Here is a 22,022-nt window from a genome sequence, read left to right on the forward strand (position 1 = left end):
TGGATCCGCATGGTTAAAAGAAAAGTAAAATCTTGCTTTCTCGGTCACCATGATTCCTCTGTAAAAATGTATAGCTTTAGGAATCAAGGCAAAATTTTCAGCTCTTCTAGCATGTGCATATATATCACTCATAACACAGTCACCATCAGGTGTTAACTCTCCCTTAAACAGCAGGAAATAGCAATTACGTCAACTATTTGCTAGCTTTAGTGTACATGATTGTATTAGTAAATTGAAGTTCAGGGGTTGCAGATATACCTCAGTGGTAGACTGTTGCCTAGCACAAGGCCCTAGGCTGGGTCCCCAGCTGGAAGGTGAGTAGGAAGTGGGAGTGAGTAGGAGGTTGACACATTCAGATAGGTCAAAGCATCTCAAACCAAACTGTGGCCCTTTTAGTAAATCTCTATGAAGACTGGATAGAAACAATCAAACTCCATCCCTTCTACCCCTCACCCCATTTCCTAGGGCAGTTCTGAACAGGTAATAAGCATTAAATACCTAGTGTCTCTCTTCTAGAAACAAAGTTGAATAGTAACCAACTTTCCCTTTCTCCCTCTTGGAGATCCAACTCAGCCAAGAAGCAGGTACTTTACCATTGAGCAATATGCCTAGCCCTGAAAAGTTTGCTCCCTTCCAATCTTCTTCCTTCACAGTAATAAAGGGATATATGGTACATTATCCTCTCAATAAACATTATGTTTGATGAAAAATATATAGAATTCATTTTTCCATAAATTTCAATTGTATTATCCCACCCTACTGGATTAGTATTGATTTGAAAATGAAAATCACCACCAAAAAACATACTGCCAAAATATCTGAAAAACTCTCCTTCAAATGATCCTACCTACCATTTGGTAAAAACTAAAGGTTTCTTCTAGAAGAATGTCATGGAAACACTGACTATACAGTAATAAGTAAGCACAGAAGAGGTACAAAACACAAGGATTCCAACACACAGGAGAGGGGAGGAGGAAGGAAGGGTGGGAGGAAAGGAAGAAAGGACAGGAAGGAAGGAAGGAGAGTGTGTATCAAAAAAAGGAAAATATCAAAATGGTACCTATAATTTTTCCTCTGAATCAGTGGTTCCCATGGGTCATGACCCCTTTGGGAATCAAATGACCCTTTCATAGGGGTCACCAAAGACCATCAGAAAACACAGAGATTTACATTATGATTCATAACAGTAGCATAATTACAGTTATAAAGTCAGAACGGAAGTGATTTTATGGTTGGGGGTCACCACAACATGAGGAATGTATTACAGGGCTGCAGCATCAGAAAGGTTGAGAACCACAGCATTAAATGTTCACTTTCTCTCTGCTCTCCCCCTGCCATGGGAGTCTACTAACAATTTCCCAGCAAGATCCTACTCGAGGGCAATGCTGATGTGACCCAAAGCCTTCAGCTGATCTGCAGCAGACACTGCAGTTGTGGGAATGAGTCTCTGCTGTTTGAACCACTGAGTGTGCTCTTGTTGTCTTTGTTTTGTCTGAGGAAGGGTCTCATTACACAGCCCAGGTTGGCCTTGAACTTATGGCCCTCATTGTTATTGCTTTTATTGCCTCAGCATAGTTTGGCATGGCTGAAGGATATGGGTTGTGTTAATTTTGCATTGCTGTGACAAAGCTTCAGAAAATCCCCTGGGGTGATCTGAATGAAAATGGCCCCCAGAGGCTCATAGAGAGTGGCATAATTTAGGAGGTATAACCTTGTTGGAGGAAGTGTGTCACTGGGGGTGGGCTTTGAGATTTCAGACGCTCAAGCCAGGCCCAGGGTCATTCTCTCTTCCTGCTGCCTGCGGAACCAGATGTAGAACTTTCAACTCCCTCTCCAGCACCATTTCTGCCTGCATGCCACCATGCTTCCTGTAATGGTAATGAACTAAACCTCTGAACTGTAAGCCAGCCCCAATTAAATGTTTTCCTTTCTATGAGCTGTCACGATCATGATGTCTCTTCACACAAGAGAAATGATAACTAAGACACCACCTTAACATGAGAGGAGGGTTCCTCCATAGTAGTATTATATAGAAATGTTTACATTCTTCTTTTTGTTATATTTTTACAGTAAATATAATTTATTAGTTCACCATGATTTCTTTTAAAAGAGGAAAACACTTGGTTTCTAAAAAAATTCATCACCTTATTAAGAAATGTATGTGCACATTCTTACCCAGTACTAGACTCTGCATGCTGCTGCACTACTCATCTCCCAGGCAAGATGTGCCCACTGGTGCAATAGTGGTATTACTGTCCCAGAGTAACTAACAGCTTTTTTTTTTGGGGGGGGGGGGTTGAGGACTGCTCCACAGGAATAAATTTCATGTCTGGTACTTTAATCCTGGTCTAAAGCTCATGGCTGGGAGGCCATAGGCCCTATGGTAAAATTTGCTATTACTGTTTTGCTAAATGGCCTGTCAATTTGCCTTCTAAATGCTTGGTTATATCCATAGATGTAGGCTGTGGGGGGGGCCTGCCCCCACTTTTTCCCCCAGGGTACTCTTGAGCAGGGGGAAATGAGGACTATGTAAACAGAAATACAGAGGAGAGAGACAGATAGAAACACAGGATAGCCTCGGGAGGGCCTGAATCAAAATCAACCAGCCTTCACTTTCACTACAAAACCAGACCAGTCCAACTGCTTCTCTTGGGGCTTTCTCCCAAGCTTTTGCCAAGTCCCTAAGTCCCTACTCAGGCACCATCTGCAGTGGGCCTTGGTCAGAGAAGCTTCATTCTGTAGTGGGCAGCTATCAGTGGAGAGATACATACTGGTCAAAATGCTAAGAATAAGAGAATGAGTGCTCATCCCTAAATGAGGCATTCTTGTTATGCCCTACCCACTCACCCAAAGCCCAGGTAACATCACAGAAGAGGAAGCAGAAAGAAGTAAAATGGTGGAGGACAAGGAGTACTATAAAATGCTGTCTTCTGGACATGTCATGATTATCACACCCATAAACTCACAGTAGCTATGGTTTATCTACACAAGACTTGTATAAGATCAAGCCAGCCAAAATCCCAGCACAGATGGGTAGATGATCTCTAGGCATCATGCCTTACTGAAAAGCTACTGGCAGTTGACAGTTGCTGGCAGAGAGATAATGCATGAATGTAATTAGTCTTATTAAATAAAGACCTGGAGTCAGATATCGAGGGTGAAAGCTGAAAGATCAGAGAAGCAGAGCAGCCAGCCACTAGAGACTTCTTAACTCTCAGATCAAATGAGGGGCAATCCTGTCTCTACAAATCCTCAGACTGAATGGGCCCAACATCCTGTCTCCACTCGCCTCATATTCCTGTCTCCTGTTAATGTGATTCTTGACTGTATATATTGTATGTACTTATTGTACTTACTTTATATACTTATTATTATTAGTTATAACTTTCTTTTATTATTTTAGACAAAAAAAAAAGGGGAAATGTGGTGATACATTGTGTACCCTAATAAATTTGCCTGAAGATCAGAGAATAGAAAAAGCCACTAGATTAAACACAGAAGCCAGGCAGTGGTAGCACATACCTTTAATCCTAGCACTCAGGAGGCAGAGATCCATCTGGATCTCAGTGAGTTCAAAGCCACCCTGGACTACATGAGACTGACTAGGAGATCTCTAGGAGAGAAAAAGAACCAGGCAGTGGTGGCACACACCTTTAACCCCAGTATTTGGGAAGCACACACTCCATTAATCCCAGCACTAGGAAAGAAGTGATGCCTGGGCAGAGAAAGGCACATAAGGCATGAGGAGACAGGAACTAAAAGCTTTTCCCCCTGAAGCCTTTAGGGTGAGGACTCAGGATTTCAGTGAGAGGATTTGTGGAGTTGGTGAGGAAAGATGTGACAGTGGCTTGTTCTTTGTCTCTCTGATCTTTCAGGATTCACCCCAATATCAAGCTCTGGGATTTTATTAATAAGACCTTTTTAACATTTGTGTTAGTCTCAACCTCCTGATTGTGCTGGGATTAAAGGCATGAGCTTCACAAGTGCTGGGATCAAAGGCATGAGATCCCAAGTGCTGGGATCAAACATGTGAGTCACCCCCCACCCCGCCCCCAGGCTCTGTTTCTCTTTTAGACTGGTTCAATCTTGTGTAGTCCAGAGTGGCCTTGAATTCCAGATCTTCCTGCTTCCTCTTCCCAAGAGCTGGGATCAAAGGTGTGAGCTACCACTGTCTGGCCTCTATGGTGAACTAGTGGCCAGCTCCACCCTCTGATCTCCAGCAAGCTTTATTTGTCCAAACACAAACAAATACCACCAACAGAGAGATGCAATGACTAGAAACAAAATCACTACCTACTCTGCCCCCATCACACAACCAGACTTCATCACCTACTTTTTCCAGATGAAAAATATTTCACTGGTCAAAAATACTTCAGGTGAAAGGATCGATATCAGGAAGTGATTAATAGTGAAAAGTAGGAAGAAAATTAGCTAGACAAGGAAAGAAGTCTTAGCTTTTCACTCATCAAAACAAAACAGAAAAAGAACAAGACTGGATCTGGTCTCTTATGAATTGTTTTTCTCATTCATTTAGTAAAATCATGAAAATTTTTCAATGGGGCACCTTGTTTGACCCTAAGCATGAAGAAGTTCAAGAAAATCAGTGTACTACAAAAGAGAAACAATAATTCTGTATGCACAGCAAGCAATGCTGTAAATAATTCAAGTCAACAGCACAGAATCTTAGGGAATTCTATATTAACTTCATAGGTCTTATTAGTCTTCTTTTTGTTACCTTTGAGAGATTTTTTTCTTATTAGTAAAAATAATGCCATGTTCTAGTGCAGAAAAACAAGAATAAAAAAAGAACGAAAATCAAGAAACAGCTTCTCGTCTGCCATATAGAAATAAGCATCATTTAACAACTTTCTGACGAGCCAGACATTCCTTGCTATTGATTTTACTAAAATGTGATAGTGTTACACATATTCTTTCTAAACATTCCATCAACATCATCTTTATGCAGTAAGCATGAGCAAGGATGCTGGCATTGTGTTCCACATAGAAACCCTTTTGATCTTGAGAATATCAACCCAGCATCTTTTATTCTTGGCAACAGTTCGATAGTTGTTTTCAAAGCCCATTTCTGAGATAATATTTTTTACTTTCCTGGAAATATACTTTAGAATTAAGCTACTGTCATTTTTTCCCCAAGGGAAAGAATGTGAGAGGCCACATTTCTTGTGACAAAAATAATCTATAAATAGTCAAAATGACAAAATGATCCACAAATAGAAAAAGACTACTGAAAATAAAATTACAAACCCCTTTCTAAGTAACACCCTCTTTTGAGCTAGCAAATTAGTTTACATACTTTGTTTCTTTATCATTCCACTGAATTTTTAAAGGAAAGACATGTCATTCTGTTCTAAAATTTCAAATATCAATCTCCATAAACCTGACATATGAAATACAACATGGTAATTATAAAAAAAATAAATAAAACTTGTGGACTGTTTTCTCTGCATCTTTTGCTACACCTAAAATCTGTAACACTGTATGCTCAAATAGTGTTTTAATTCACTTAGGAATTAACACTGGGGATTGCAGTGATGGCTCAGTGGTTAAGTGTACACACTAGTCTTGCAGAGGACGGTAATTCAGTTCCCAGTGGCCATCCATGTGACTCACAAGCACTTGTAACTTTATCTCCAGGGGATCCCATGCCTTCACACACACATTCACACACATGCATCTCTCTCTCTCTCTCTCTCTCTCTCTCTCTCTCTCTCTCTCTCTCTCACTCACACACACACACACACACACACACACACACACACACAAATAAAATGAATCTTTTAAACATACAAACTGGTGCTGTGACACTGAGGACATCGCTGCTTAGTTGCAGAGTGCTTGCCTAGCATTCAAACCACCCTAGCTTATCTCAGAAATTTAAAAAAACAAACAAAAAAATATTATCAAAAATTTACCAACAATTTTCATTCCAAGGAGAAAAACCAGGTAAAAGAAAACAAAAACATCAAAAGGTAAAATATCTTGAAATTGTTGGATATGGAAAGTGGCTCAAAATATGTGTCTTCAGATAATATCTTCTTCTTTAATAAGCTCAGAACAGAATACAGCAATTGTTTATAAACAGAAGAACTTATTTAATTAGCAGCTAAAACTCATCTTTAAAAATATATCATCAAAAGGCAATACTTGGCCAGACAGGGTGGTACACACCTAGAGATGTGTACCTGAGATGCTGAAGGTAGAGAGTTCAGGGCCAGTTAGAATTAATTAGTTTGTCTTTGTCTCAAAAAACAGGGGAACAGACAGGAAAAAAAAAAAAAAAAAAAAAAAGAAATTATTTTTTCTTATGAAAAGCAACTCATCAAATCTGTAGCTAAGTGGAAACTGTCATAAATATGTGAAATGCTTCACAAACAAGAAACAAAATATTTTTCCCAACTTATCTTCACAACATAAAAATTTACTAAACTACTAACTATACACAACCAGGTAATTTTAAAGGAAATATCCATTTGTTTATACAAGGTGTCTAAGACCTAATATGCAGTGGTCCCATCCACTGCACAATCACAGGAGCGCTCATACAAGGTGTCTAACACCTAACATGCAGTGGTCCCATCCACTGCACTATCACAGGAGCGCTCATACAAGGTGTCTAACAAATAACATGAAGTGGTCCGTGCCACTGCACTATCACAGCGATGTTCAGCCTCTTCCCATTTCTCTAAGAAACTGGCATGAAATGCTGAACTGGAAAAGTACTTAGTGAAGTACAATGAAGATGACTCCTGAAAGCACAGGACAGTGGGAGAATGTACCTACTCCTGTGGAAAAGCGTGAATTAAATTAGGACATACATAGTGCATTATAACTGAACAAAATCTAATTTCCAAATTAATATACTTTGAGTTTCTGAAAGTCTCGCTTTACATAGAACTGACCTTCTCTTTTGAATTTTCTAAACTACATATAAACAAACATCACTCAAATATAGAAAAAAAAGACATTTTCTATTATTAGAAAGGAAATTTAAATATGAATTCATTTTCAAAATCAACAACTCAAGAAAACTCATTCAGGCACTCTAAGCCTAATGTAGAGTTGCTGTGGGATGTTCTGTATGTCAAATGTGTTGCTCTGATTGCTTAAAATAAATAAAGTGCTAATTGGCCAGTAGCCAGGCAGGAAGGACAGGGTAGGCGGGACAAGGAAGAGGAGAATTGTGGGAAGTGGAAGGCTGGGTAGAAAGATGCCGCCATGACTTACCAGGTACTGGTAAGCCACAAGCCACGTGGCAAAGTATAGATTAATAGAAATGGGCTAAATATAAGAGTAAGAGCTAGACAATGATAGCCCTGAGCTAACGGCCAAGCAGTTTAAATAATATAAATGTCTGTGTGTTCATTTTATAAGTGGGCTACTGGACTGTGGGGGCTTAGTGGACCTGGAGAGAAGCTCTCCAACTACAAATGGCGCCCAACGTGTTGGCAAGAGTTTCCACCTAAAACCTGAGAAAAAAGATTCTAAAACGAACCTAAAAACAGCTTCCTAGTTGTCTCTCTCAAGTTAGCAGCAGCCTGCCAGTTTGAGCTACAATGGTGGGTTCCTGGCGTGTGCGTCTGACCTGCAGTGTAGCAGGAATGAGGAGTCTGTAAGTGACACTTTACTCTGCTGTGTGGTGGATTTAGCCTTTGCTAGTTTAAAAAAAAAAAAAAAAAAAAAAAAAAAAAGCTATGCACTGCTTTGACAGGACTGCTTCTGATACTTGATGGTACACATGGCTCCAGACCCAGAGCTGGGAGTAAACTGTACCACCGCCATGTTGGGAAGCTGAGGTGGGTGGAGCCAGCAGCCACAGCAGAGTTTCAGTCTTACAAAGATGGATATTACACAGAGAATCTGGTTTGTGTTGTCTTTGGGATTTTTAACTGCAGAAAAAGATTTGATCGTAAAAGCTGTTGAGTTAAACAAATATGTAAATTTTAAAGGTACCTTGACTTCAAAATTTGGATATAAGGATATGTTGCTTTGGAAAAGAGTCTCTGCTTTTGTTTCCACAGAAAGCCAGAGGCTATGGACTTGTTCCAGATTAAGATACATCAGATTTGATCAGCCAAGACCACCTGAAAGGTCTCCGGTGACACCATGGCCCAGATGACCCAACATCCAGAATGGTTTCAAGGCAACTGGCTCAGATGTTTACCCTCACGGACTACTCCATAATCCTAAAATTTTCTTTGTGTCCCCATAAGATATAGCGCCCCCCTCCAGCAGGGACTAGTAAGAGAAACTACTCCCAATTTCCCAAAATTATCAAGCTGGCTTTGGAGATGGAATTGGCTCACTCCTTCTCTAAATGCAGACATATTGCTAAAAAAAAGGTTAAGAGATTTTTGTGTCCCAAATCAGAAAAGCCCTCTGGTGTGGGACAGAAAAAACAAAAAAAAACAATATTTTTATTTAAAGCAGGTTGATTATAAATGTGATCTCTTTCTAAAGAAGAAAAGAGGATATGATATAGATATAATAGGATGAAAGGGTAGATTAATGACCTTACTTTTAAAGAGCAACAACTTGTTTAAAATGTTTTACATTGGTATAGATTTTAGTCTATTGATAAAAACTTAAAGTTAATTTTGTTATACTGTATATATATTTCCACTCTTGTTTAAGGTATTATGTTTGTACAGCTCATTTAAAATTGTAATGGATAATTAAAAAGTAGATTGATAATTTAGTCATCTCATAGCCATAATAACCATACTCATAGCCATGTTAGTTAAGTCTTTTAGGTATACATAGATATATTTCAGATAGATAGGTAATCTTCAAATACTTCAAAGACCTATAGAATATGGCATTTAAAATATTTTTAAAATTTAGACTTTCTGGACAATGAGACATGTCTGCTCCTGGCAGCACCGATTTACTTCAGAGAGGAGGATGGGCATTGAAGACACTTCATATGGAGTTTATCTTCACCTTGGCAAAAATAGCCATTTGGGCAAGAAACTGTTCTTGCCTGCACTGCTTGATCAACTGGACATGCAGGACCCATAGAAAGGTGACCACTGAACTTTGCTTGACAAATGGTCCTTCAGGTTCCTGCTTTGCAGAGGAAACTGCCAGACATTCTAAAGGACACTGAAAAAAGTGACCATGAGACTCTAGCCCTATGGGCTGAAGACAAATGCCCCAACTTTACAAAGGAACATTAGGTGACTGTCCAGGCTGCCAGCTGTCTCTGTCTACCCTACAAGACTCCCGAAAGTTGCTTGCATACTTCTCCCGGTTCTCAGGTAATAACATATCCTTCTAAGGTCTTTGATGTGGTTGAAGACTAGATAGTTACAATTTCCTCAATTATGATAAAAGATAGTTAGATATAAAACCTTAAACTCACAAATATAAGATAGATAGGGTATCTTCTTTAATATTGTAACTGTAATTCTTGCTTGATAATTGTTTTATTATCTGAAATTTTACTATACAGAAGCTAAAACCTTGCTTTAAAAAAAAAAAAAGAAAAGGGGAAGTGCTGTGGGATGTTCTGTATATCAAATGTGTTGCTCTGATTGGTTAAAATAAATAAAGTGCTAATTGGCCAGTAGCCAGGCAGGAAGGATAGGGTAGGCGGGACGAGGAGGAGCATTGTGGGAAGTGGAAGGCTGGGTAGAAAGATGCCACCATGACAAGGAACATGTAAGGTACTGGTAAGCCACAAGCCATGTGGCAAAGTATAGATTAATAGAAATGGGTTAATTTCAGATAAAAGAAGTAGATAACAAGAAGCCTGCCATGGCTATACAGTTTGTAAACAATATAAGTCTCTGTGTGTTTACTTGGTTGGGTCTGAGTGACTGTGAGACTGGCAGGTGAGAGAGATTTGTCCTGACTCTGGGCCAGGGAGGAAAACTCTAACTACATAGAGTTATCAAAGCTATCAAATAAACATCAACATTTCTTTTTTGTAGGTCACTACCACAAAAACTTTTTTGTTTGTTTGTTGTTTCTCGAGACAGGGTTTCTCTGTGTATCCCTGGCTGTCCTGGAACTTGCTCTGTAGACCAGGCTGGCCTTGAACTCACAGAGATCCACCTGCCTCTGCCTCCCAAGCACTGGGATTAAAGATGTGCACTACTACCACCTGACACAAAAACGAATTTAAAAATAAAAAGCATTTAGGTGCATGTTTATAGCCTTGAAATAAATAATTCAACAAAATATCACAGTGCAGATCAAATGATCATGTACACACACACACACACACACACACACACACACACACACATACATAAAGCATGTTACTATAACAACTACTTCTATAAACACTACAAAAGTGTGTGAATATACATGGTATACACAGAAATGTCTCTACAACAGCCAAAGGCATCTGTATCATTTTCCTAATATGAAATCTATAGTTACCTTAACTTACAAATACAACAGAGAAAGGAGACAACCCACAATATCCTTAACAGATAACACTACGAATGAGGAAATAGAAAATATGTACTATTTTCAACAGTATCAGATCATTTGCAAATCAGAAGTGGTTTCTTTATTTCAGAATGGGCTTACAAATGACATTTCCAACTCTTAATATACATCTTAGTACTACTGTCACACTTGTGAATGATGTAGACATAAGTTGAAGAAGATAAAGTAGATTGCTTTGGGTCAGATTTTTTAAAAATGAAGGGCAGGTACTGGAGGGATGGTTCATAGGTAAGAGCACTTGCTACTTGCAGTGGTTTGAATGATAACAGTCCCCACAGTTGAACTTAGTCACCAGGGAGTGGCTGTATTTGAAAGGATTAGGAGATCTGGCCTTGTTGGAGAAAGTGTGTCACTGAGGGTGGGTTTTGAGATTTCAAAAGGCCCATTCCAAGCCCAGAGTCTCTCTTTTCCTGCTGCCTGTAGATCTATATGTAAAACTCTCAGCTACTTCTCCAAGACCATGTCTGTCTGCATACCAACATGCTCTCTGTTATGACAACGGACTAAACCTCTGAAACTGTAAGCAAGTCCCAGTTAAATGTTTTCCTTTGTAAGAGTTGCTGTGGTCATGGTCTATTGCTCTTCACAGCAATAGAATCAATCCTAAGACACTGCTCGGCCAGAGGACTAGAGTTTAGTTTCCAACACCTATACTGGGTAGCTCACAATACCCATAATTCCAGTTCCACAGGACATGATACCCTCTCTGAGTTCCATGGGCACCCATACACATGAGCACATATAGACACACATCACAAACACAGATATAAACATAAGGAAATTATAAAATATATCTTAAAAATAAAAAATATGAATGGGCTGAAAGCATAGTGGTCCACAACTGTAATCCCAGCAGTCAGGAGGCAGAGGCAGGAGGATCTCAGTAGGTCAGAGGTTAAGCTGATCTACATAGAAAGCTCCAGACTGCACTATAGTGATATTTTATTTGTATTGAAATGTGATTTTATTTGTATATTAATAAAGTTGCCTTGAGGTCAGAGCAAGCCAGAGCAGAAGCTGGGAGGTAGTGGTACACGCCTTTAATCCCAGCACTTGGGAGGCAGAGCTACGCAGGATCTCTGTGTGTTCAAGGACACAGCCAGCATGGCAGACACACGCCTTTAATCTCAATACCAACCATAGAAGACCTGGAGGTCTGTACAAACAGGCAGTGACAAGGAGGTCCTGTGGCTGGGTTTACAACCAATGAGAAAACAGAACAGAAAGTCTATAAATAGACAGGACACAAAGAAGTAGGTCTCTTGCGGAGAGGAAGGACAGCAGAAGCAGTGAAGGGTAAGGTTTTCCGCTCTTGCTCTGACCTCGTGGTTTTTAACTCTGCAATTGGTCCTGTGTTTCTTATTTAACAAGCAGGTTACATCTACACTGCACCAAGACTCTCTCAAACAAATAAAAAAGTGCAATGTGAGACACAAGTGGAGCATTTCTGAAAGTTACACACCCTCTCTTCCCATCGACCTACTTCTACCAAACCTGAACTTCCCATATTTCCTAATCTTATCCTGTCTCTAGATAGCAGGTCTTCACACAAAGCTCCCTGTTCTCCTAGGGTCTGAAGCTGAGTAAGATCCCCACATGGTCCTGAGGCCTCCCTGAGCACAGGCCCTTGCTGAGCACAGGCTCTTACTCTTACAGACGCGGTGTCTCCTTCCTTCTAGGAACAACCCCAAGCTTCTAGGGTCATGTCTGTCTTCCCTTCTAGTTCTGTGCTCTAAAAAGCCAAGTTTGTGTCTCTTGTTCTCAGCTGAATTCTGAAGACAACACAGCAATATAATGGAGACCCTCACTATAGACACTAATATAAAAATATAATCTGTATTTACACAAAATCCTAATTCTCGTCCTTAAAAGTTTATGTTAAAAATTCAAACATCGCCGGGCGGCGGTGGCGCACGCCTTTAATCCCAGCACTCAGGAGGCAGAGCCAGGCGGATCTTTGTGAGTTCGAGGCCAGCCTGGGCTACAGAGCAAGATCTAGGAAAGGCGCAAAGCTACACAGAGAAACCCTGTCTTGAAAAACCAAAAAAAAAAAAAAAGAAGAAGAAATTTGAATCTTGTTTAGTCAGTTGAAGAAGGAATGGTGTTACTATTAGAGAGCTAAATGAGATGGAAATCTAGAGCCCAGGAAGCAGCTCCCTGCTCTGCTTCCCGACAGAGTGCTCTACCCCCACAGGGAAATCCCCTTCAAGAAAGGTCCAGACCTGACCCAGAAGACTTCACACATCACAGAAAGACAACATAAAGTTAACTAAAACTAAGGATGACACACAGGGTCTGCTATTGTTAGCTCACATAGAAACATCATCCATACACACATACTTGATTTTTACCAGACATACGCAATCAAGTATTTCCTGCTTTGTATTTACTAGACCATAACAAATGGAACCAGTGAAGGCCTCAAATAAGTCATTAGAGAACAGTGTCAACTTTACTAACACATAACATCAATTCCATTTCCATTCCATTCTTTTAGAATCTGAAGCATGACTATTTAAAAAAAAAAAAAATATTATGGCTCCAAATGTTCCATAATTTGATATAAATCTTTGTAAGTATTAAGTATCTGACCATAATCTTTTACATTCTCTTAACATTTAATACCTAAATGCTTCCTTCCTATGAAAAGGAAATAACCTTGTGTAACTACAGAGTTCATGAATGGTAACCCATTAGAACACTGGTTCTCAACCTTCCTAATGCTGCAACCCTTTAATACAGTTTCTCATGTTGTGGTGACCCTGAATCATAAAATTATTTTTGTTGCTACTTCATAACTATAATTTTCCTACTGTTATAAATCATAATGTAAATATCTAATAGGCAGATGTGACACTGTGAAAGGGTCATATGACCCCCAAAGGGGGCCATGGCCCACAGGTTGAGACCCACTGCATTAGAGGTTTTGTTTTCACTTGACTTCCTAATTTCTAGGCCATAGTCACAATACAAGGATATGGCGTCTCCATTTAAAAACAAATATATAAACAAACTTGGACTAGCTGTGCAGCTCGGGAGGTAGAGCCACTGCCAAGCCTGAAGATTTGAGAGTCATCCCCAGGACTGACCCGGCAGAAGAAATCATTGTCCTCTGACCTTCACACACTTGATATGGCATGTGTACACAAACACACACACACACACACACACACACACACACACACACACACACACACACTAGACAGACAGACGATATATACTCAAAAATCAAAACCCACTCATTTGTAGCTCAAAGCCTGAAGTGTGAATGGAACCCTGGAATAAGAACTAGAAGATCTGCTCATTCTATTTCTGACCTGGTCTAACCTCCAGCTTACATACAGCTACAAAGATTTCTCTCACGGGAAATTTACTCTCCCTGACTCTCCAAAAAGAAAAAATAATATCAAAATACCATTTTATATCAGTTTGGAGAAGATGGACAGAAGCTAGGAGACCAACTTCCTAGTCCTGAAAACTGAGACATTCTTCATTCATACAGAATGTGCAAGCTCCCTTAAAAAGAAATGTCTACTTATATGAAATGAAGCAAGTAATAACACAGCTGTCCAGCTGCTAGATAAAAAATAAAAGCTGGATGTCAATCATAAATTTGCTTATTACAGGCCATATAACAGATACCACTTCCTCAGCTATCCTGTCTTTTGGTAAGTGAAAAATAGTATTTTCAGTTTTAGAGCACTTAATAAAAAGGAGATGTGAACTTTTCTATATGTTACATCATTTCTAATCACAGACCCAAGGAAGGAACCACAAAAATCAAACTCTCATGAAAGGTAAATTAAAAAGTATTAATTTGAAATATATGCCTCTGAAACCTGACTGCCAAGAGAACCAATAAAATGAACCAGAGAACATGTGGCTTAACCTGGAACAAAGAACTTCTAAAAGGGGCCAGGACACAAGTGTGGAGCAACACACACAGGCCCCCAAGCCCTGACACTGTGTTTCCTTACAAAGCATATCAGAGAATAGCCAGGCATGCTCCTCTAGGATATAACTGAATAAAAATCCTCCCACCAGCCTAATTAATCATAAAAACATCAGAGGTACGGGGTTGGGGATTTAGCTCAGTGGTAGAGAGCTTGCCTAACAAGTGCAATGCCCTGGGTTCGGTCCTCAGCTGGGGGGGGGGGGGGGAATATATATATCAGAGGTACAAGGCTTCCAAATAATCCACTCCAATCCACATAATTACAAATAAATAAAGCTGGAGGTAAGTAGTAGCAATGGACAGGCAAGTAACGACAGCAGGCCATTTACCCTACCCAACAAGGCTAATCAGCAGCAGAAGTGTTCCAACCCAGGCTCCTGGGGCTCTGAGAACTTGAAGAGGACTGCCATTGTGAAACTGTTCTCTCAATAGAATGCTAAAAGTCCCCTTAAGAATGGATTGTCTTTGACAGAGCCATTGCACGCATGAACTCACTGAGGCTGTGACTGCATGCACAAGATCTGCATAAGATCAGACCAGCCAAAAATCCCAGCCTGGACAGGACAGGGGTTCATGAAGCCCCATCTGTATGTGAGGAGTTACTGACAAGTGGCAGTTGGCTGGGGTGGGAAGGAGCAGTTTTCTTTAAGGATGTAGCGCCTGAGAGGCTAGCCATGCTCCAGTAGATGGTCCTACACCTATGCACACACTGGCAGCACTTAGTGGACTCTATGGGTTTAAAAAGAGAGAGAAGATGAAGTTAGGAGAGAAAAGTGGTGGGATATAAGGAGGAGCTGGAGGAGAAGGAGTAGACAGTGATCTAATTGAAACACATAATATGCACGCATGAAAACATCAATAAATAGGGGTAGGGGTGGTGGTGGTGCACACCTTTAATCCCAGCACTCGGGAGGCAGAGGCAGGTGGATCTCTATGAGTTCAAGGCCAGCCTGGTTTACAGAGCAAGATCCAGGATAGGCACCAAAACTACACAGAGAAACTCTGTCTCGAAAAAGATTTTAAAAAAAAAGAAAAGAAAGAAAAGAAAAAGAAATATCAATAAATAATAAAAAGGAAGTATCTTAAAACTATTATAAAGAAGTCATTAATCTCTGTTATTCCAAAATATCCAAAATATTTTACTGAAGTTAGTTCATATATCAAATTTGTACATATTTTGAAATATATTGTATGCCTAAAAATTTTTCTAAATGTCAGGCCTACAAAAAAATTGGTAAATAATGTAGCTTTGGAGAAATAATACATAAATGGCTTGCAATTTTAACTAATAAGGTAATTTTAAAATCTGGAAAAGCTATTACTACTTTAGTGATTTATGTTTATACTAAAACTCTAAATGACTTTTAATCAAAGGAAACCAAATTCCATCAAAAACACTTTAATTATAAATAAATGTAGAAGGAGAGAAGAGGAAAAAGAAGGAAAGGGAAGACATGAAAATCGGGGGGCAGAATATAAACAACTATAAATCTCAGTCAAAAGTCTATGGGAATCTGGGGCACTATTTTTATAATTTTTCTTTTAAGTTTGGTAAAAGTATCAAAAGTAGAAACAAAAATTAAGCTGTCTCCTAAAAACTTTAAAATATCACAGCTGAATATACTGTATAAAACTGCATTTGGCTCTATTTAGTCTTGTCAGTATCAAATTAAGAGCTATTCACTTACTTTCCTATAGCAAGAAGATAAATCAGCTAAAAACTGAGTGCATTCCATACTCAGTGGGCGGAGTCACACGATGAAGTGCATTTCATTCAGAAGCCAGCAGCACACACTTCCTGAGAAGCAGTGTTTGCTGGCATTCCTCACTGTTACCACCCTTGTTTCCTCCTCTCAGTTTGGGTAGGAGACAACGTTCTCAACAGGGGCTGTAACACACCCTACTTTCCCCTGTCCACAAAATGCCAGAAGTTCCCCTCTTAATTGTCATCTACAAAGTCCCCAAACATCTACAAATTCATCTCTTACACTGAATCATGCAGGAACATTGAAGATGTTACTCAGTGGTAAGACAGATAAATACAATTCAATTTAAATTTTCTTTTAACTTCTAGCCTGCTTCTGGGGTATGCAGTTTTCTACTTTTAGGTAGGCTATTGTTCTAGACCGAACTGTTAACCAATATTTAGGGAAAGTATCTATTACTGCTTATCTTTCCATGACCAAGACTAGCGGAATTCCTAAGCTGTCACTGAGGGACTCAGTGATCTACCTGATTTATAGCATTATCTACTAAAACACATATTAAAGCAAACTGTTCCCACTCTACTAGAAAACCATCAATACACTACACCAAACATCAGGCCTATTTGTTTTCCTCAGCTGAATGAGAGATGTTTCCTATGCAAAAATGATCTTAAAAAAAGAATGCATCCCATTATGTAGGCCAAAGGGCAGGATCAAACACACCAACACACAACCGGCACTCCTGATTGACCCAGTCAGAGAAGGGAACTGACATCCAAACTACTTACAAAACATATGTCATTAATTTCAAAATAAAACTTTCCTGACAAAGGTGAAATAAAATACAGCGGAGATTAAAATTTAAAAATAGAGAAAACAGGGTTTCAACATGAAGCTTTGAAAAAGAAAATTAAGTATAACTTAATTGCTTTCATTTTGTGTCTTTTGTTTTGTTTTAAACATACCCATCAAAATAACCACTGCCATATATTGGAGCTTTCCTGCTGTACTATTAATCCTCTGAGGTACCCACTTCCCTCACTTCACCATTGGCTTTACATGACAAAATAAACAAACCAAATAAATGCAAACTATGAAAATACAAAAAAAAGCAATAACAATTTTACAATCCACAATGAAATTCACAATGTCATAATAACATCACAAGTATTCAGCTCAGAATTCACTAAAATACATATTGCAAGAATGAGGGCTGAAAAAGCATTCAACAAATTCTCAAGTCCTCAGGACTGGGGCATCCCAATTGCTATTTTAGGACTAAGCCAGGGCAGACAGATAAAACCATCCCCTTGCTGAGAACACATGATGGCCAGGCCTGCAGTATCAAAGTAGGTTGTCTCTAACCTTCATCCATTTCACCCATGTGCTGTTCAAAAATTACTACATTCTATGTGTTTCATGACATGAGCTGGGGAACCTGCCAGGTAAAGCTACTCACACATCTAAATATCCAATCTTTCCTCTGATGCCTACATAAATACTAAAGAAAATAATCATTAATAATCAATGATTCTCACCCACATCTAGGTTCAGAAATTCCATCTAGGTTTTAATAACATATGATACTACCTTGTCAACTTTAACTATACTTGCACGTGGATTTTGTTTTTTCAAAACAAGAATTTCTGTTACACTTAAGTCCCACTTTCTGAGATTTAGAATCCCCTAGAAACACAGCACATGATGATCACTGTAACACTCCTTAGACTGCCATTATTATGGTGGTCCATTCAAGAACAGCTTCTTTTTCTACATAATAGCATCAAATTGTCAAAAGGGAATGTAACCAAGTCTGATTCAAAGAAAGTTGAAAGAACCAAAGTCTAAGAACAAGCAAATACTGCATAGGTAACCAACTTTATAAATTTACAATAAAAGCATGCATTTTTCTGAGTAATTTCTCCACAATGAAATCTTTCAGTCACTCTGGTAACTAAATCTTTAACACCATAAGCCATAGTGTGAAGGACCAGGAGCCTGACTTCCCTCCTCCAGATTTCTCTTTCCCATCGTCCCTTCCCATCTGTCTATGCTAGCATGTTCAGCCACTCAGTGCGCCTGTGGATTCAACCTTATTTTTTCACACTGTTCATCTACCCAAAGTATTTTCCTCTGCCACCCTCTACACAGTCTTCTTAGAAGAACACCTCAAATTTCATCTAAAAAATGTTAACACACAGAAGCGCTACCACAAACTAGAGACACAAAAATCCGTAAGATTCATTAAGTACTTCAATGCCAAAAACAGTGTTTGCCCTCAAAGAGCATATGGACCAGAGAAAGGAAGCTACAAGTGGCTGCACCGTAAAGCTCTCTGCCTCACTGGCCACAAGTGCGACAGGCTGGCCTGCAAGTGAAGGAGGGAATGGGGATGAAGGGATGGGGGATGAAGGGATGGGGGATGAAGGGATGGGGGATGAAGGGATGGGGGATGAAGGGAATGGGGGATGAAGGGATGGGGGATGAAGGGAATGGGGGATGAAGGGAATGGGGGATGAAGGGAATGGGGGATGAAGGGAATGGGGATGAAGGGAATGGGGGATGAAAGGGAGGGCCACTGGGAACTAGGATGGGAAGCAAAGGCTGACTTTTAAAATAACCAACAATGGGAACTACAGAGTCCGACTGCATGCTAACACTAACAGTGAAATACTGGTGACTTCTTCATTCTTTGGGGCTCTGCTTCTCACAAGAGACAAGCAGAGACAAATATTTTAACAAATGGAATAAGACAAACCACTAAAATGGCACAGCTGTGCCCCAAAGCATGTTACTACATCTGTATGGATCAAAAATCCCGAGAGACAAGTGAAGTTGCTCTGCAGAGGGCAGGAAAGGCAGCAGGAGGCTGTATCTTGGGGCAGCTGTAAATAAAAGCAGGGTCAGCATCAGGCTCTTCACTTCAAACCTAGACTGGCGGAGGAGCTCTTTCTCACTGTAAAACGCACGGAAAGGCTTCTGCCAACTGTGCTGAAGATGAGAGGGAGATGCTGGCCTAATGCCTGCTGACTCAGGGACTCAGTGTAATGTCTCTGTCACCATGAGGCTGGGGCTCTGGTCCACTAATAGACCCAACTCTGATCTGTGAACTCCAAAGCCAGGCAGAGACAATGACATATCTAGACAGCAGGGACATCAAAGGAAAACAAAGTCCATTCGAGTGTGTCTGCTAAGTCACAGAGAACATGAACAAAACAGCAATATCAACAATCATAAACTCACTGCAGACAAACCTAAAGAAGTACTGAATGATCTGAAAAGGACTTCAAATTAAACCCTAAGAGATCTTCAGAGACATAAGGGCATGTATTAAAAAAAGAAAAAAAGGAAGGAAGGAAGGAAGGAAGGAAGGAAGGAAGGAAGGAAGGAATGAAAGAAACAGCTGTAGAATAAGCAAAAATGAGAAAAGCTATGAGATATTTAAAAAGAGAACTAATTTTAAATAAAACACCAACCACTGAAATGTAAAAACAAAACATGTTACAATACCACCTATTAGGCCTCCACCTTCAACCTCACAAAGATCTGACTTCTGCCATGGACAAGACAGTAAGATCAGAAAATGAAAATACAAGTTACCTGTGCTCAGAAACTCATGTAAGAAGGATGCTGACAGAACTCTAAAACTATAAAGAGAAGTTTAATTTTCAAGAGGTTTTTAAGTTTAAAAATCTGCAACTTCCTATAGCAGGAATCTTAAAAGTTCTTATTAATAAAATCAAACCTGAGACCAGGTATTGGGGTGAATGCTGGAAGATCAGAGAAGCAGAACAAGCCACAGCTACCTCACCTTGCCAGTTCCTCAGCTGATCCTGTTTCCTCAGGCTGGAAGCCTCTGAGTCCTCATCCAGAATGAATCTCAGCTGAACTGTGCTGCTCAAAGCCTGAATGCTTAACCTGCCAAATGATTCTAGCTCCTGGTTTTCACGCCTTATATACCTTTCTGCTTTCTGACATCACTTCCTGGGATTAAAGGCAGGCTTCTTGGGATTAAAAGTGTATGTCACCATGCCTGGCTGTTTCCAATGTGGCCTTGAACTCACAGATATCCAGATGGATCTTTGCCTTAGGAATGCTAGGATTAAAGGCGTGTACTACCACTGCCTAATCTCTATGTTTAATATTGTGGCTGTTCTGTCTCTGACCCCAGATAAGTTTATTAGGGTGCACAATATTTTGGGGAACACAATACCACCACATTTCCCTTTTTTTGTCTCTGTCTCTGACCCCAGATAAGTTTATTAGAGTACACAATATTTTGAGGAACACAATAACACCACAACTTCCATCTTAATTTTCATGAACTCATGACCATCTTGACTGCAGCAGGGGTTTCTATGAGACAACCTCCTACAAAAGCTCTTGAATGAGCTGGGCAGTGGTGGCGCACGCCTTTAATCCCAGCACTGGGAGGCAGAGCCAGGAGGATCTCTGTGAGTTCGAGGCCAGCCTGGGCTACCAAGTCAGTTCCAGGAAAGGCGCAAAGCTACACAGAGAAACCCTGTCTTGAAAAAAAAAAAAAAAAAAAAGTTCATGAATAGAACTGAATTAGCACACGCAGCCTCTTCCTAATCTGGACCTGAATGCCTCTAGCAACTGAGCCTCTTTATTCAAAGAACCCCAACCAAGAAAAAGACACATCAGATGTTTTAAAGAAAAGGTGACTTTCTGCAATTATCTTTAGTAGTAAGACTCAAATATTTCACTATAAAAAATAACTAAAAAATATGAAAAGCTGCCTTAATTCATATTAAGGTAAACACAACCAATATAAATAATACACAAGCAAGTTTAAACTAACATTCTAATAAGGAAATGTCCACACTATCCCAGACTTTCCATAATCAGAAAGTCATTCTGATTCCAACAGCCATTTAAGAGCCCATTTAGAATAAAACTCTAATTCTTTCTTCCTACTCTAAAAGTAAGAAGTTAGTGACAATAAAATCCAGTTCTGCTCACAGGCAGAAATGAAAAGAAAATACAACATATACTGTCCCCTTAAAAGTGAGAAGATAAATTTTTTTTCAAATCTTCCAAGTCCAAGATAGCCTTATTTTCTTGCTCCATTAAAAGCATTGATAGATTTTTGTCATTTTACATAAATATATTATTACATTGCTCAAGGATAAAATTTCACACAATAAAACCTCTCTTAATTATGGTCAGCTACAATATTCCCTCTTATACTTTTAGAGTCCTTTCCCAGTAGAACACAGAAAGCCAATAGCTCTTCAATGACAGAATTAGTCAGTTAATAAGCTAGTGCTAGGTTTCCTCACCACATCTAACCTCTTAGCATAAACCAAACATCAAAAGGTATCCTTCATTGTCTTAAAAGAGACAGGTCACAGCACTGGAGAGAATCCAATTATTCCCTCAGGAAGTGACGTAATAGTAGCATTTTCTTCTTTTGTTAAGTAAACTATACATGTTCCCGAGGCAGCAGAAATTACATCAACAGGACACTTACTCATGACTGGAAAAGTCTCTGTGTGTTGTCCCAGTCCAGTATTAAACCAAGATCTACTGTCCAGGCTTTCTCAGAGGAATACATATCCTGTTCTGAAAACAGAAGAGAAAGATGTCAGATTTTTTAAAGGCCAATGTTTAAAGTGTCCTAAAAGAAATGAAAATTATTTTAATTCAGTTTTTTCTACTATCTGTAGAACCCCTAGTCATTTTAATATAAAAGATTACTATTAATTACCATCCAATTCACAAGTCCCTCTTTCTAAAACAAGTAACTTTGAGAATTAAAAATACATAGATGGTAACTGCCATACACGAACTTAGTATGTAGACAGCAACTATTATACATGAGCTTAGCATGTAGAAGGCAACTGCCACACACAGAAGCT

At 39.4% G+C, this 22,022-nt stretch overlaps 1 protein-coding gene across 2 annotated transcripts in view; it reads right to left on the bottom strand.

The window, feature by feature from the left end:
• Usp6nl (USP6 N-terminal like) overlaps positions 1-22,022 on the bottom strand; it is a 142,158-nt gene that overhangs the window by 107,120 nt on the left and 13,016 nt on the right. For both annotated transcript variants that reach the window (XM_036188226.1, XM_036188225.1), the window contains exon 2: positions 21,635-21,726. In XM_036188226.1, the coding sequence (XP_036044119.1) occupies positions 21,635-21,638 (4 nt within the window). In that variant the 5' untranslated portion in view covers positions 21,639-21,726. The remainder of the gene's footprint in view (positions 1-21,634; positions 21,727-22,022) is intronic.

This window comes from Onychomys torridus, chromosome 5 (genome assembly GCF_903995425.1).
Source record: "Onychomys torridus chromosome 5, mOncTor1.1, whole genome shotgun sequence".
Taxonomy (NCBI): domain Eukaryota; kingdom Metazoa; phylum Chordata; class Mammalia; order Rodentia; family Cricetidae; genus Onychomys; species Onychomys torridus.